Source organism: Macaca mulatta, chromosome 12 (genome assembly GCF_049350105.2).
Source record: "Macaca mulatta isolate MMU2019108-1 chromosome 12, T2T-MMU8v2.0, whole genome shotgun sequence".
NCBI classification, from domain to species: Eukaryota; Metazoa; Chordata; class Mammalia; order Primates; family Cercopithecidae; genus Macaca; species Macaca mulatta.
The window spans coordinates 82,464,934-82,481,670 of record NC_133417.1 but is presented as its reverse complement, the minus strand read 5'-3'; the positions used below and the strand labels follow the sequence as shown (position 1 = coordinate 82,481,670).

The 16,737-nt window shown below is 41.7% G+C and overlaps 1 protein-coding gene across 1 annotated transcript; it reads left to right on the top strand.

Moving 5' to 3' along the window:
• The first annotated feature begins 6,951 nt into the window (after nucleotides 1-6,951).
• Nucleotides 6,952-13,375, top strand: IFT70B (intraflagellar transport 70B). Its single transcript, XM_015110423.3, has one exon. The coding sequence runs from the start codon at nucleotides 9,621-9,623 to the stop codon at nucleotides 11,616-11,618; it is 1,998 nt and encodes a 665-aa protein (XP_014965909.3). The 5' UTR covers nucleotides 6,952-9,620; the 3' UTR covers nucleotides 11,619-13,375.
• Nucleotides 13,376-16,737: the final 3,362 nt, after the last annotated feature.

The window sequence follows — 16,737 nt, the reverse complement described above, 5'->3', positions numbered from 1 at the left end:
TTTTTTTTTTGAGACGGAGTCTAGTTCTGTCGCCCTGGCTGGAGTGCAGTGGCGCGATCTCGGCTCACTGCAACCTCCACCTCCCGGGTTCAAGCAATTCTCCTGCCACAGCCTCCCGAGTAGCTGGGACTACAGGCGTGTGCCACTACACCCAGCTAATTTTTGTATTTTTAATAGAGACGGGGTTTCACTGTGTTGGTTGGCCAAGATGGTCTCGATCTCTTAACCTCGTGATCTGCCCACCTCGGCCTCCCAAAGTGCTGGGATTATAGGCATGAGCCACTGCGCCTGGCCTTATCAGACATTCTTAGGAATATAACATCAAGTGGAAGGAGAACATCTACTCCTGGATGGCAGAGGTTTAACTTAATAATTTTGGCCCATAGTGGTTTAAGCCTAAAATAGTCTAGTAAGAATCCCAAGGAACCACAATAGCTCCATTTATGTAACACTAATAGTTAAAATGTATTACGTATCTGCTCTAGGCCAGATGCTTTGTATTATCTTGAACTCTTGTAATAAATTTACATAGCCATTTTTTGTTTCTGTTTTACCAATAAGAAAACTGTGTTTCAATGAGGTTAAGAACTTTTTCAGGGCTACACTGTTGTTGATGGCAGAACAGGGATCTCACTTCAGATGATTTTATATTGAATTGGCAACTTTCAAACACATTATGCTACCTGAGTACATTTTCATGTCTTGATAAATTTTTTGTTTGTTTGTTTGTTTGTTTATATAGGTTCTTTACAAACGGAAGGAAAGGTCTTCATGGTTTCATTTGCTGAGGCCAGAGAAAGACAAAACTGTGTTAGTTTGTTCCCATGCTACTATGAAGAAATACCTGAGACTGGGTAATTTATAAAGGAAAGAGGTTTAATTGACTCAAAGCGCTGCATGGCTGGGGAGGCCTCAGGATTCTTATAAGCATGGTGGAAGGCACCTCTCCATAGGGCAGAGGAGGGAGAATGAGTGCAGCAGGGGAAATGTGGACACTTACAAAACCATCAGAGCTAGTGAGAACTCACTATCATGAGAACAGCATGGGGGAAATTGCCCTCATGATTCAATTACCTCCCATCAGGTCCCTCCCATGACACGTGGGGATTATCAGGGTTAGAATTCAAGATGAGATTTGGGTGGGGACACAGCCAAACCATATCACCATCTCTAAAAAGTCCTCCAATGGCATAGAGATCCAGAGGTAAGAAAAGTACTTGATGTGCTTATAAAGCAAAATAATGTTATTAAATTCTTCACTAGAAGAAAGTCACAGCCAGGTGTGGTGGCTCACATCTGTAATCCCAGCACTCTGGGAGGCCAAGGCGGGCAGATCACTTCAGGTCAGGAGTTTGAGACCAGCCTGGCCAATATGGTGAAACCGCATCTCTACTAAACAGACAAAAATTAGTCGGGCGTGGTGGCGCATGCCTGTAATCCCAGTTACTAGGGAGGCTGAGGCACAAGAATTGCTCAAACCCAGGAGGTGGAGGTTGCAGTGAGTTGAGATCTCACCACTACACTCCAGTCTGGGCGACACAGTGAGACTCCATCTTAAAAAAAAAAAAAAGAAAAGAAAAACGTGACTAAATCAATTTAAGTTATCTATATCACCCTCAACTTCTAATACCACTTATAGAAACCATTTCTTCCAAAACCATTTGAAGTCTCAGTCCTAAAACATTCCTATATATTCAGGCTGCAAGAGTCATTGGGGTGAGAGCAACAGCACTCCACACCTGAGACAGAAACACTAGCATAGAAAGACAAACCACTGGGAGGTCTATTTTGTACAAGGACCCCATGATTTCCTGGGAGAAATGGTAAAGTGCATTTAAAGGCTTAATGAGGTCCCCAAAGTAAAATCCTGAACAAAGAAGGGAGATAAAGTACCTCGTAATCTTTGGAAGCATTCCAGGAAGAGATGAGGGGAAACCATTTATTCTGCAAGAAAGCTTACTGCCATATCCAAGAGAGAGATGGTGGTGGCAGAAACCAGAGCAGTGGTGGTAGAGACTGGAGAGAAGTATAGAGTTGAGTTAGTTCACAGGCAGAATTGTTAGGACTTGAGTCATTGAATGTAGGGAGTAAGATGGCAGTGGGCTTAAAGGCCAGGCTTGTTTTCTAGGTTGGTCTCTGAGTTCCTGCAAGATCTGGTTGTTTAAAAGTATGTGGCATTTTTTGCCTCTCTCTCTTGCTCCCACTCTAGCCATGAGAGCAAGAATGGACTAACACAACCCAGGAAATGTGTTCCATAACTCTCCACAGAAAAAGCCTCAAAAAACAAGTGCGGTAGTTAGGTTGCTGCTCAAATACCATGGCAATTGTCATCCAGTTCTTAATTATCCATAAGGCTGGTGTGGTCTAAGGAAAGTTAATTGTATATACTGCATTAATCTTAGCAAGAAAATTTAAAGCATAATCCAATAGGACAATTTTGCACATTGTCAGTGCTCAGGACTTAAAGATAAATCTGACCAAGCCTATAAAATATTAGGCAACAGTCAAATGAAAATTTGTGTCATTTCAGACAACTGGATGGCTGGCCATCAGAGGTTGTCTGATGCCATGGAAAAAATAGTTTGAAGGCTTTGCAAGCCAGAACATGTGTTCCTACAGGCTGATGACATTTTTCTTTTGGAAATCTTATCTTTTGACCACTGGCCTCAAAGACTCTTCCTATCCAATTTATTATTTTCATGACTTTATTGCAGGAATAAAAACAGGCATTTACAGGATATCTCTGACCATGAAAGGTTCCAGTCTGGAGGAAAGACATGATACTTCAATGTTGCTTACTTCTTGGAAGTGAAAGCAGTGAAACATGCTAAAATAATTTGGGTAACATCCCCATTAGTGTATCCCACAGCACACTCCAACTCTGAGGAATAAATTTTTCAGTGGTAGTACCCAAAGCTGTGTCTTCTCTGCTAATTCCTTTGTATAAATCATGTGACTGTGTTCTGCCTAATAAATTAATTGGGATAATAACACCTGTCTTCGTCCATTTTATGTTGCTATAGCAGAATACATCAGACTGGATAATTTGTAAAAAAAGATTTATTTAGCTCATGGTTCTGCAGGATGGGAAGTACAAGAAACATGGCACCAGCATCAGTCTGGCTTCTGGTGAGGGCTTTTGTGCTACATCATAACATGGCAGAAGGTCAAAGGGGAAGCAGACATGTGCAAAGGGGCAAAACCCAAGGGTATCCTGATTTATAACAACCCACTCTCATGGGAACTAATCCATTTCCACGAGAACTAATCCAGTCTCATGAGCACAAGAGCTCACTACTGCGAGAACAGCACCAAGTCATTCATAACGGATCCACTCCCATGACCCAAACAGCTCCCCTAGGCTCCATTTCCCTATACTGCGGCACTGACAATAACATTTCAACATGAGTTTTGATGGGGATGAACCATATGCAAACATAGCATTCTGCCTCTAGCCTCAAAAAAATCCTGTGCTTCTCATATACAAAATACAATCATTCCATTCCAATAGTCTCAAAAGTCTTAACTTGTTCCAGCAACAACTTAAAAGTCCAAAGTCTCATCTAAGACTCATAGCAAGTTGCTTCCAGCTGTAAGCCTGTAAAATTAAAAATAAGTTATTTATTTTCAAGATGCAATGGTGGGACAGACATTTGGTAAACATCCCCACTTGAAAAGGGAGATATAGGCCAAAAGAAAGAAATGACAGACCCCATACAAATCTGAAACTCAGCAGGGCAGACATTAAATCTTAAGGCTCCTGCATAATCTTTCACACCATGTGTCATCTCCTGGGCACACTGATGTGAGGGGTGGGCTCCCAAAGCCTTGGGCAGCCCTGCCCCACTTGCATCACTGGGTGTAGCACACTTGGCTGTTCTCACAGTTGGAGTCAAATGCCCGTAACTTTTCCAGGCAGGCATTGCACATTGTCAATGGCTCTACAGTCTCAGGGTCCCAAAGGTAGCCCCACTCCCTCAACTCCTACTTCCCTGGTAGGGATTCTCTATGGCTGCTTTGATTATACATTTCTGCTCAGCATTGCTTTAGTAGAGGCTCTCTGCAGTGGCTCTGCCCCTTTGACAAGTCTGCCTGGGCTTCCAGGCTTTCTGATACATCTTCTGAAATCTAGGTGGGAGCTCCTATATACCTCCACCACTCTTGTATTCTGCATGTCTACAAAATTAGCACCATTTGGATGTAGATGATGCCAAAGCTTACAGTTTGGGATCTCTGGAGTGGCAGCACAAGGAACACCTGGAACTGCTTAAGTCACCAGGATGCAAGAGCAGCAGCCTGAAGTGGCCCTGGGCAGCAATTTCACAGAAAACACCCAGATTTGTCCCTCAAAACCATTCTGCCCTCTTAGGCCTCTGGGCCTTTTCCCCAATGTCCTGATGCACAGCACTTGACTCCCTTATATGCATACTAATCTTTTTAGCAAGTAGTCTCTTGACAGTACCCTTGAATTGTTCTCCTGAAAACACTCTTTCATTTCACATGGTTGGGCTGCACATTTTTCAAATGTTTACATTCTGCTTCCCTTTTAATTATAAATTCTGCCTTTAGATTATTACTTTGCTGTGCCATAACTAAGCATGAGCTATTAAAAGTAACCACATCACTTCTTGAGTGTTTTGCTGCTTAGAAAGTTCTTCCACCAGATACACAAGTTCATCACTCTTAAGTGCTACCTTCCATAAATCCCTAGGGAATAGACATACTACAGCCAATTTCTTTGCAACTGTGTAACAAGGATGGGCCTTACCTCAATTTTCAAGAAGATATTCTTCATTTCCATCGGAGACCTCATCAGCATGGCTTTTACTGCCCATATTTCTATCAGCATTTTGGTCACAATTACTTAAACAATCTCAAAAAAGTTCCAAACTTTCCCTCATCTTTTTGTCTTTTTCTAAGCCCTCACCAGAACTGCCCTTAATGCTCTGTTCACTGCAATACAGTCTCTTTCTAGCCTGCCCCTCCTCCAAATTCTTTCAACCATTGCCCACTACATAATTCCAAAGCAGATTTCACATTTTCAGGTATTCACAGAGCAAATCCCACTCCTCGGTACCAATTTTCTGTGTTGGTCCATTTTGTGTTACTGTAATTGAATAAATACCCAAGGCTGGGTAATTTACATAAAAAAGAGGTTTATTTAGTTGATTGTTCTGCAGGTTGGGAAGTACAAGAAGCATGGTGCCAGCATCTGCTCAGCTTCTGGTGGGGTTGTTTGTGCTGCATCATAACATGGCAGAAGGTCGAAGAGGAAGTGGACATGTGCAAAGGGGCAAAACCCAAGGGCAACTTGCCTTATAACAACCCACTCTCATGAGAACTAATCCATTTCCACGAGAACCAATCCAGTCTCATGAGAGCAATAACTCTCACTACTATGGGAATGACACCAAGCCATTCATGAGGGATCCACCCCCATGACCCAAACATCTTCCAACACCACCATGCTGGTAATCAAATTGTGAGATTTGGTGGGAACAAACCACATCCAAACCATAGCAATACCATAAATCCAGAAATAAAAACTGTTTCATCAAAAGCAAGGCATATTTAAGAAGAAAATACATTACTATTTAAAATATTAATAGAGCTGGAACTACCAGAGAAAAAAGTTAATCCCATAACTGGACAGCCTAAAGAAAATGCCCTGGAATGAATGGGAGACAGAAATAACAAGTAGAAAGTGGTTTTGCAGAAAGTCTTCCTTTATTAAGGAAGATGTCTGACCACAGTTGTGGTTGAAATACTCATAAATAAACAATGTTTACCAACATGAAGTAGTTATTTTCATGAAATAATCACTTCCAAGTGGTTTTAAAAGAGACTGCCAAATAGAATATACATGCAATTTGATCATCTCATATTTTGGCAGGCAGAAACACAAAAGCGTTAGGAACCAAACATCATGCTTTTTGCTGCTATACATTTTGCCTAAATAGAATTCTTCCACATGGTGAACATGCCTCTGCTTATTCAGCAAAATCCACTGTGAGTCCTAAACCATTTCCTAAAAGCTAAATTCCTTTCAATAAGGCACTAAATCATTTTTTTGTAAACACCAAATGCTTTCTTACTGCTGGGAGTGGTATTATAGACTTATTTTTTGATATATGTTGCAGCTTTTCAAGATTCTGTTGCAAACAAAAAAGATACTTTATGATATTCCTGTTTATTGCTTTCCAGAATTTCTATCATTAATTAAAGGGCCTCCTTTCCCTCCTCTACTACCCAAAAAACTGATCTATTCCCCATATGCCTATCCGAGACCAAATAAAAGTCGGTCTATCACAGCAGCAGTGATGGCCATGCCAATTTCACAGTGTGATCTGTGTATTCATTTCATTTTGAAAATCACCCTGCCCTCCATCTGTCTAAGCCGAATGTCCTGCTTTTTTCAAGCTAGGCCTAAGGAGCAGCATTACATGAAGTAAGGAGGAAGAGACACAGAACAGCCTCCCTCCTGCCCACTCCAGCTGCCATGCTCACAGGTACCAACACAAAGAGGAGAACCCCAACTGATTTCTGCAGCGATCTCAGAAATTTGGAGGAGAAAATATAGTCCTTTTACTTTTCATATATTTTCAAGAAGCCATTTGAAGGTGAATGTGTTCATGATGCAAATACAACTCTGCAAAATAAAGGTGAAAGATAGGAAAGACAATTTCCCATTTTTGTGTTCTGTCTTCTTACCTTAATTTATTGTTACCCAAGGTAACAGCTCAATATATAAGAATTTTTTTGTTGTTGTTTTAGAGTCAGAGTCTCATTCTGTTACACAGGCTGGAGTGCAGTGGTATGATCACAGCGCACCACAACCTCAAGCTTTTGGGCTCAAGCAATTCTTCGGCTTCTATCCTGAGTAGCTGGGACTATAGTTACATACCACCATGCCTGGCTTTTTTTTGGTTTTTTTTTTTGTTTTTGTTTTTTTGTTTCTTTTTTTTTTGTTAGAGATGAGGTCTTCCTATGTTACTTAGGCTGGTCTTGAACCCCTAGCCTCAAGCAATCCTCCCACCTTGGCCTCCCAAAGCTCTGGGATTACAGGCGTGAGCCACAGTGGCCGGCCCCAGAATTTTTAAATATTAAGTCTTTTGGATATTGTTTCCAAGGACAAGTGTCAATCGGGCAGGTAGTAAGCAGAACACCCGCTACTCCTTGAATATTGAGCAGCACTAGCCAGCATCTTTCAATCTACAAACAGTTCTGGGTTGAAAATGGGATAAGGCTGTAGCTGAAATTGGGTAGAAAGAAGCCTTGAAATAGGGTTACAGAAGCCTTTCTCAACTGTTTTCCCTGGTGTTTTTGCATGGTCCAGAGCTACACTCAACCTCTCTAAAATGAGTGCACTTTTGTCCCTTTCTTGGTACTGATGAAATACGAGGTTCCTTATCTGTTCTCATCTAGGACAGGACTGTGGCAAACTTCTCAGCAAGAGAGAAGAATGTATGAGTACACGAAGTCAGTTGCTTTATGGTATAGCATTCAGACATCTACGAAGTTCCTTTTTACGTACAACAGATGACCACTCCCAACTAATCACTTTCTAATACTTGCTCACAGTTACAACTTAGGCCAAGAAGTTCAAATTTCCACTGGCCAAACCAAGGTGGCTGGTTGCTTTGATAGGAAAATAACAACATAAAAAAGCAAGACACTAATATTCCCCTATAACTGGGTGCATACATGAGAGATAAGAGTTAATTCATCAGTGATTATTACCTATTGAACTTAGCTTTGGAATTTCATGATTCAGCTGCTTCTTATCTGTTATGTCATCACAGGCAACTTACCTAATCTTTCTGATTCACATGTTCTTCATCAGTAATATGCAGAATACAGGGTGGTTATTATGATTAGAAATAATATATACAGGTGGTCTAATAGAATGTCATGCAATATGGTTGGTGTTGGCTCCAAAATTTGTATGTAGAAAATATTTATGAACAGCAATACTGTTGAAGAGGCAGTAAGGTACCTGCATTGAAGTATTTAACTACATAGCAAAGACATATTCTGACTTGGACTGTTTATCTTGGGTGGTAGTGAGGCCAATGGACATCATGGAAGACTACAAAAGACAATGCCTTGTCCCAGGCCACCATATGATAGATGTTAATTAATTACAACTATTATTGTTACCTTGAAAACTACACTATTTACAAGTACCTCACTGGGATAAGCCAAATTCATATTTTGCTATCTTGTCTACGTCCCTAATTCTTGATTGAAAAATTACATTCTCCCTTAAAGTCTATGGTCTCTAGGTCAGTTTAATCTAGGGGTATTTTTTAAATTAGTGATTATATATAATTTTATGGAATAATTAAGCCCCTAGTTTTTCACAGCCCCATCATGGGCACTAATAAATTGAAAAGACATTATACAAAAATAGCCCCAGGATAATAACATGGAATCTACAGAATCTATTCCAAATACATAATGAAGAATGAAAGAAAACCCAGAATGATATCTTGTACAGTCTAGCAAACCTGCATAGAAATCTTCAAACTAAGAATCTGGAAAAAAATTAAAGTGTAGGCAATGTTTTTTTATTTTAACAGAAGAAAATCCATATTTATTAGCTCAATATCCAAAATCCCTAGAAGGCTGACAAGTACAAACTGAGCAGTGTGTCTCTCACACACCCACACATCACTGGCTGACAAATCTAGTAGTTAAGAGAGAAGAGTAAAAATGCATAGAGAAAGGAGCACATTTTAATGTCTTGGATTTTCCCCTCTTGGAAAAGACTGAAGTCATGCATTTCTCGAACTTTTCTACTTAGTAGTGAAAGTTGGAACTCCAGCGCAATGGGGATGGCCAAGGGTAAACGCCAATATATACTCAGTAATATTTGTTATGGGAAAAAAAGAGCGGGAGATACTTTGACCTAAAACCGAACTTCTTCCAGTACCAATCAAGATTCACAGTCCTTTTTCCTCATTAACATCTGGAAACCACCAAATTAAGGATTTCTGCTCGCCGCTCAATTCTATTCTTACAAAGTGTGCCCTCGGGGCAGCGTAAAAAGAACCTGCTCTAATTCCAGGGGAATTCCAAGAGATAACTCGCCTTTTGCCATCCCGGTCCTTTTAGTAAAACTAAACCAAAAGCCAGCATTAGTATCGACGACACCGAGTACAAGGCTCAAAATCGCCAGGAACATGGGGCCGGAAACCTTTCTCCGCCGCGCCAGAGATCAAGGTGCCAAAACAGACACAGTGAGCGCCCCTGATCTTTAGGGGGCAGGGAAGGAGGGTTACCCTGCATCCCCACCGGCCGCGGGTCGGGTAGGTACAGCCGGGACTACGCCTCCCAGCATGCAGCGCGGCTACGTCCCGCGCCGCGGCACCGCTGGAACGGTGCAGGCAGGGACCAGGAGATTCAGTCTCTGAACGGCCCGGAAGAGTAGCCTTTCCCCTCCTGAATGCCGCCACTCCGCAGTCCACAGTATTTGAAGATCAAACCAAAATTCAGAGACTGACGAGAATGGTCCCTTTTTATTCCTAACAGATTTCTTGCGACAAGGAAACAGGCAGTCTTCCGCTTCCGGTTGCCCTGTTGTCGTGGTAACCGCACGCATAACAGCCCTGGTGATTATGGCGGTCCTGAGCGGCGCGCAGATCCCCGACGGGGAGTTCACCGTGGTCGTGTACCGGCTCATCCGCGATGCCCGCTACGCCGAGGCGGTGCAGCTGCTGGGCCGAGAGCCGCAGCAGAGCCCTAGGACCCGCGCAGGCCTGTCGCTGCTAGGCTACTGCTACTACCGCCTGCAGGAGTTCGCGCTGGCGGCCGAGTGCTATGAGCAGCTGGGCCAGCTGCACCCGGAACTGGAGCAGTACCGCCTGTACCAGGCCCAGGCCCTGTACAAGGCCTGCCTTTATCCGGAGGCCACCCGGGTCGCCTTCCTTCTCCTGGATAACCCCGCCTACCACAGCCGGGTCCTCCGCCTGCAGGCTGCCATCAAGTACAGTGAGGGCGATCTGCCGGGGTCCAGGATCCTGGTAGAACAGCTGCTGAGTGGGGAAGAGGGAGAAGAAAGTGGGGGCGAGAATGAGACCGATGGCCAGGTCAGCCTGGGTTGTTTGCTGTACAGGGAGGGGCAGTATGAAGCTGCATGCTCCAAGTTTTTTGCCGCCCTGCAGGCTTCGGGCTACCAGCCTGACCTTTCCTACAACCTGGCTTTGGCCTATTACAGCAGCCGACAGTATGCCTCAGCGCTGAAGCATATCGCTGAGATTATTGAGCGGGGCATCCGACAGCACCCTGAGCTAGGTGTGGGCATGACCACTGAGGGCATTGATGTTCGCAGTGTTGGCAACACCTTAGTCCTCCACCAGACTGCTCTGGTGGAAGCCTTCAACCTTAAGGCAGCTATAGAATACCAACTGAGAAACTATGAGGCAGCTCAAGAAGCCCTCACTGACATGCCACCCAGGGCGGAGGAAGAGTTGGACCCTGTGACCCTACACAACCAGGCACTAATGAACATGGATGCCAGGCCTACAGAAGGGTTTGAAAAGCTACAGTTTTTGCTCCAACAGAATCCCTTTCCTCCAGAGACTTTTGGCAACCTGTTGCTGCTCTACTGTAAATATGAGTATTTTGACCTAGCAGCAGATGTCCTGGCAGAAAATGCCCATTTGATTTATAAGTTCCTCACACCCTATCTCTATGACTTCTTGGATGCCGTGATCACTTGCCAGACAGCTCCTGAAGAGGCTTTCATTAAGCTTGATGGGCTAGCAGGGATGCTGACTGAGGTCCTCCGGAAACTCACCATACAAGTACAGGAAGCAAGACACAATAGAGATGATGAAGCTATCAAAAAGGCAGTGAATGAATATGATGAAACCATGGAGAAGTATATTCCCGTGTTGATGGCTCAGGCAAAAATCTACTGGAACCTTGAAAATTATCCAATGGTGGAAAAGATCTTCCGCAAATCTGTGGAATTCTGTAACGACCATGATGTGTGGAAGTTGAATGTGGCTCATGTTCTGTTCATGCAGGAAAACAAATACAAAGAAGCCATTGGTTTCTATGAACCCATAGTCAAAAAGCATTATGATAACATCCTTAATGTCAGTGCTATTGTGCTGGCTAATCTCTGTGTTTCCTACATTATGACAAGTCAAAATGAAGAAGCAGAGGAATTGATGAGGAAGATTGAAAAGGAAGAAGAGCAGCTCTCTTATGATAACCCAAATAGGAAAATGTACCATCTCTGCATTGTGAATTTGGTGATAGGAACTCTTTATTGTGCCAAAGGAAACTATGAGTTTGGTATTTCTCGAGTTATCAAAAGCTTGGAGCCTTATAATAAAAAGCTGGGAACAGATACCTGGTATTATGCCAAAAGATGCTTCCTGTCCTTGTTAGAAAACATGTCAAAACACACAATCATGCTTCGTGATAGTGTTATTCAAGAATGTGTCCAGTTTCTAGAACACTGTGAACTTCATGGCAGAAACATACCTGCTGTTATTGAACAACCCCTGGAAGAAGAGAGAATGCATGTTGGAAAGAATACAGTCACAGATGAGTCTAGGCAGTTAAAAGCTTTGATTTATGAGATTATAGGATGGAATATATAGTAATAGCTGATAATGGCATTTATCAAATGGCTTTGTTCTATAAATTTGCATTGCTTTATTTAACCTTGGGCATCTTTATATTTGTTACATGTTGAACTTTGTACACTATGCAATATAAAAAAAAAAAGTAGCCAAAACTTTTGCTGTTACATTTCCCAGAAAGTGAAACATTCTAAGAACTTTTACCCCAGGGTTTATGAAAAATTCCAAACTTATGAAGAATGTTTCTATCAGAAGTTGTAATACCTTTGTTTCCTTTCCTCTGTAACCTTGTGCTCTGATCTCTCTTCAGGGGCCTTTGCACAAGGATTACATCATTCAGGGACGAAGCACTATCTCAGTAATAGTTAGGAGTAGTCTTTAAATAATCATTTCAGGGACTGTGTGTTCTAGTCTCACAATTTACACTCATTAATTTGTAATGCATACTTTTTATATAGACTTTAGGATACTTTGGCAGTGTTTTTTAATATGGATATAATGCTTTATCTAACCAAAATGCCTTAGGGTATAAGTGGGGTTTTTTTTTTTTAAACGGGCAAAAGTCAGTAAAAAATTTTGTAGCTTTAATAAAATTATGGTGCTATAATGTAGACACAATGAACAATTATCAAAGAACAAATTTCCCTGGTTTTCTTTTGTTCCCTTTAATAATTTAAATATATGAACAAGATATGCTGTTACTATTTTCCATGATGACTTTTTAAATATTTATCTCTGTGACAAATAACAGATGTATCCTGAGAACTCAGGGGTTTAAGAGACAGAGGTTTTGTTATGTTTGTTGCCCAGGTTAGTATCCAACTCCTAGGCTTAAGCATACTCCCACTTCAGCTTCCCAAGTAGCTGGGACTACTGGTGCAAATCACTGGGTCCAGCTCTCAGTTCTTAATTCCTACGTTTGTGCTTGCAATTTAGGATATGCTGGGTGTACAGTGTTTCCATGTTGTAGCCTCTTGGATAAGGAAAAATCTTGGCCACCAGGCCTGGCCAAAAAGGTCAACTCTAAGTTGTAGTGTTCATTTCATGTCCACAACTCCCAAGAGTTTTTTGGAGTTCCCACTGGGAACCACATGCATTCTGATCAGGCATTTTATTTTCTGAACCTTAAAAGAGCTTTACTATTTGATTTCCCACTCCTTTCTTTCCACAAAAAGACCTAACTTGACCCAGCTTAGAAAAATCAAGTGTATTAGATTGAATCATATGAAGTTGTTGATTTTGACAGTTTTTGACTTAGAAAACTAGCAGTTTCTCATAGCTCAACCTAGTAGCTTTCTTCTGAATGATAGGGAACCTCTGCCATAATGAGATGATTTTTTTCCTTCAAGGAAAAGGAACCACTTAGCCACATAGGTACTGATAAAAACATGCTCAGCATAATTCCTCTGTAGCATGACCTCAAATTGTGCTCAAATTGTATTATACCAGGAAATTTGGCTTTTTGTGAAGTTAATGGTTTTGAATTTATGGCATTTTAAATCTTAATTATCTGAGCTGCTATCATTTACCACTGATGCTTTAGTGTCACATGTGGAGGACAAGCAATGTTTACTGACCTCTTCACTGCATCCCATAGCACATTCAATGTTTGGGAAATGTTCTTTGTTTAACAACTTCTGTACTAAAAGTGTTGCTGCAGTAGCTTTGTGCCCCTGTCAATCTTGGTAGCCTCTTAAGATTTGGAAAGTAAATGAACTGAAATCTTGTTTTCAATGGCCATATTAAAATTCTGTTTTTTTCCTGTTTCTTCTAAACCATGCTATTTTCTTTAGGGGAAAAAAAGCATAAAGTGTAACTAATGTTAACCACCCAAAAACAAATGTTTTCCAGATTCCCTTTTGCAAATAGCCTGGTCTTTATTTGGCCACAATTTACCCAGGTGTTATGTGTTTGTGGTTTTCATGTATGTGTAATTTAACTTTTCAGAACATAAAAAGCTTTTCTGAATGGTTTTTAACCCCTTGCTGCTGGGCATTTGGGATTTCCTAGTTAGTAATGTATAAGGAAATCCTGACTGCTCACACCACTAAGAAACAAAGGTGAACCATGCCATTTGTCCCCTTCCTTACCCTGGCTCTCAGACAGGCACCCACGCAGATTCAGATTGCTGCTGGCGGCAACAAAGTCTTATGAACCACACAGAGTCAAGAAGTCTGGTGCTGAGGCCTGGGAAGACAGGGCATTCCTAACTCCCCTGGCACTTGTTGTCCTTATTTTCAGGATATACATCTTTAAAACTCACATTCAAAGTACCCTGCCTTGCTTGATTCTAAAAAGCAAATGACTTTACAATGACCCCATATTTTGCCATTTGAGTGAAAGCTTCTGTACCTAAAACTCAAATGAAAGCTTTGTTCTGTGCTCCTAGAGTATATAAAGTGCTAAAAGCACTTTTCTTGACAATGAGCTCCTTATAGAAATATAAGGAATCTTTTAAGATTTATTCATAATACCTGCATAGTCTATTTTAAAGGACTCAAATATTAATTATTTCACCTTAGTCAACCCTTTGGTCTCCACACGGGCACACACAAAATAGGAGTGTATGTGCTTATACACAAGTAGTTATATTTGTTTTCTCAGGAACAAGAACTTGATCTCTTAGTGCAGAACCAGCAAAAACATACTCCTTTGATCAGTGGCATGACATGCCTGTCAAAGGATTTTTATTCCTCATGACAGTCCCCTTTTGAATGTGGCCTTAGCTGCAGAATGGAAAAAAATGTCCACACCCAAAATGTCCAGATGTTTGCCCCAATACCATCTGTGAAGGTCAGGTGTGGTGGCTAAGTCTGACCCATTCATGAGAAGCAGACAATTATGACTGTGTGGGAATGAAGGTGGGTCATCTGGCAATGAGACAGCTATAATCATAAGAGGGACACTCCTAACCTGAGGGGTGTGTGGCCTCACAGGCTTAGAGAAGCACCTCAGATGGAATCCATACAGAATCACAGTGATAGGTTTGGCCCAAGGTTAGACTGATTTGTTTAGAGAGGGCTATGGGATAGATGCCCAAATAAATATACTTATTAGGAAATATGAGATTAGAAAGGGTAAATGGCTTGGAGGGGAAGCTTTAGAAGTAACTTTCTGACCCCTCTGCCCCATAATCCTCATCTGGGCTCATTTTCTCCCTGGTGTCCTGGAGGGTTAACAGTGTTGGAAGTCTGACTACAGTTAAGCAGAGTGAGACTGCGTAAACAACCTAATTTTAAAAGGATAACATCACTAAAGAAAGACTTTACAAGTGAGTATCAGGATTTTCAAATATAATTTTTGTTTCAGGTTCCCTCTCTTCTTTTTCTTATTGACTCTGGGTGATCTGGAAAGACCTAGAGGTTGTGTTTCTGAGAGCATTCTCTGCAGAGCTTGGTGTTCCAAAGGCCACAAGGGATTTTAGACCCTGTACCCTGGACATGTTCCAAGACTCTCACATTATGTCAGACATGCAAGCCCTGCCCCAGCTTCTCCCAACACTCAGCTTTTCCTGGGATTAGTAGTTTCCTGGTATTAGTGTGACTTGCAGCTCATTCTCCACCATTGACTAAATGCCTCTTATCCTTTGTTGACCTACCTCTGGGACTAAAGTGACATTTGGGTTTTCTGTAGTTTTCAGTTTTTGGGCTATGCCCTTAGTATTAAGTCAAACCGTATTTTGTCATGAGCCAGTAACTCTTGGGTTTTGGTTGTCCAACTACATAATCACCGTGACTGTAACCATCAGATTCTAAACTGATACTTTCATTCTAGTTATAAGCTATATACTTTTTGAGTACCCTAATGTAGCTCAAACCCTTCAGCAGCAACCTGAATTCTTAAATTAGTATTTTTAAGGAATTGTGACTTTCCTAAGAACCTAGATTGTTGTCTCTAGGTTATAATAAAACATTTCTTTAATCTCAAACAGTTCTTTCAATTTTCAGTCTCCCAATGGAAGATGTATAACTTATAGAAAAAGGTTGTCTTCTATTTTTAAGTGCAGCTCAAAGAATACTAAAGTTATAAAAATGCAAATTTATTCACTCCATCAGATACTTCCTTTTATGAGTTTCATATTAAACCCACAAAATCAGTGCAGGATACTGTGGGTTAAACATTTACACAGCAGGACAATATCTGAGAAAAAACCTTTCTGGCATTCTATGGCATGTGGTCACAAAGACAGCAGCTTCTACTCTGTAGTAGGAAGAGACTCCATTTCCTTACTTGTCGTTGGGAAAAGCTGAGTGTTGGGAGAAGCTGGGGCAGGGCTTGCTTGTCTGACATAATGTAAGAGTCTTGGAACATGTCCGGGGTCCAGGGTCTAAAATCCCTCATGGCCTTTGGAACACCAAGCTCTGTGCTAAAGGGTGGAAGGCTACCCTGATATACCATCATCTAAGCCCAGGACATAAAACCCCTCGTGGCCTCTGGAATGTGTCTAGACTTGCTGGTTCCTTGCTTCTAGCCCTTCCAGGCTCCTAGATCAATTGTCTTAGAATTGGTCATATAAATGCTAAACCGTCACAGCTGTAAATCATGTGCTTAATACAATGCTCCCTTTCAACCCCACATTCTCACCACCTGTTTCTTTGATCACCAATAAACAGTAGTCTGGGCTTCCAGGGCTCAGGGCCTTGGCAGCCTCCATACTTGCGTTGGCCCCCGGACCCACTTTATTTCTCAAACTGTCTTTTCTCATTCCTTTGACTCCGCTGGACTTCATCGCCCCCATGACCTGGTGTTGGGTCTGATCACCCCAACACTTGAGCCCTTCTCTAGACAACTAATAATCTACTCTAAAAAGAAATTCTGTGTACATCATAGTCATCCAGCACAAGTAGCCTACAGCAGTGAAGCAGCCAGCACACAGGTACTGGAGTTAGTCACCTGGCTCCACAGTCCTGCAATGCCACTTCCCAGCTACTAATGGTGGGTGCTTCTTAACCTAACCAAACTTCAGTTTTTTTCACCAGTAAAAAGGGGATGATACCAGTTACTTCACAGGGTTGTTGTGATAACAATGCTACCTTCTTGCCTGTCTGGCAAAAAAGGGTAAATTTAAAAATTAATTATATAATAATCAATTCTAGGGTAGTGTTCAGCAAAAAAAACAGACACATTAGAATCACTG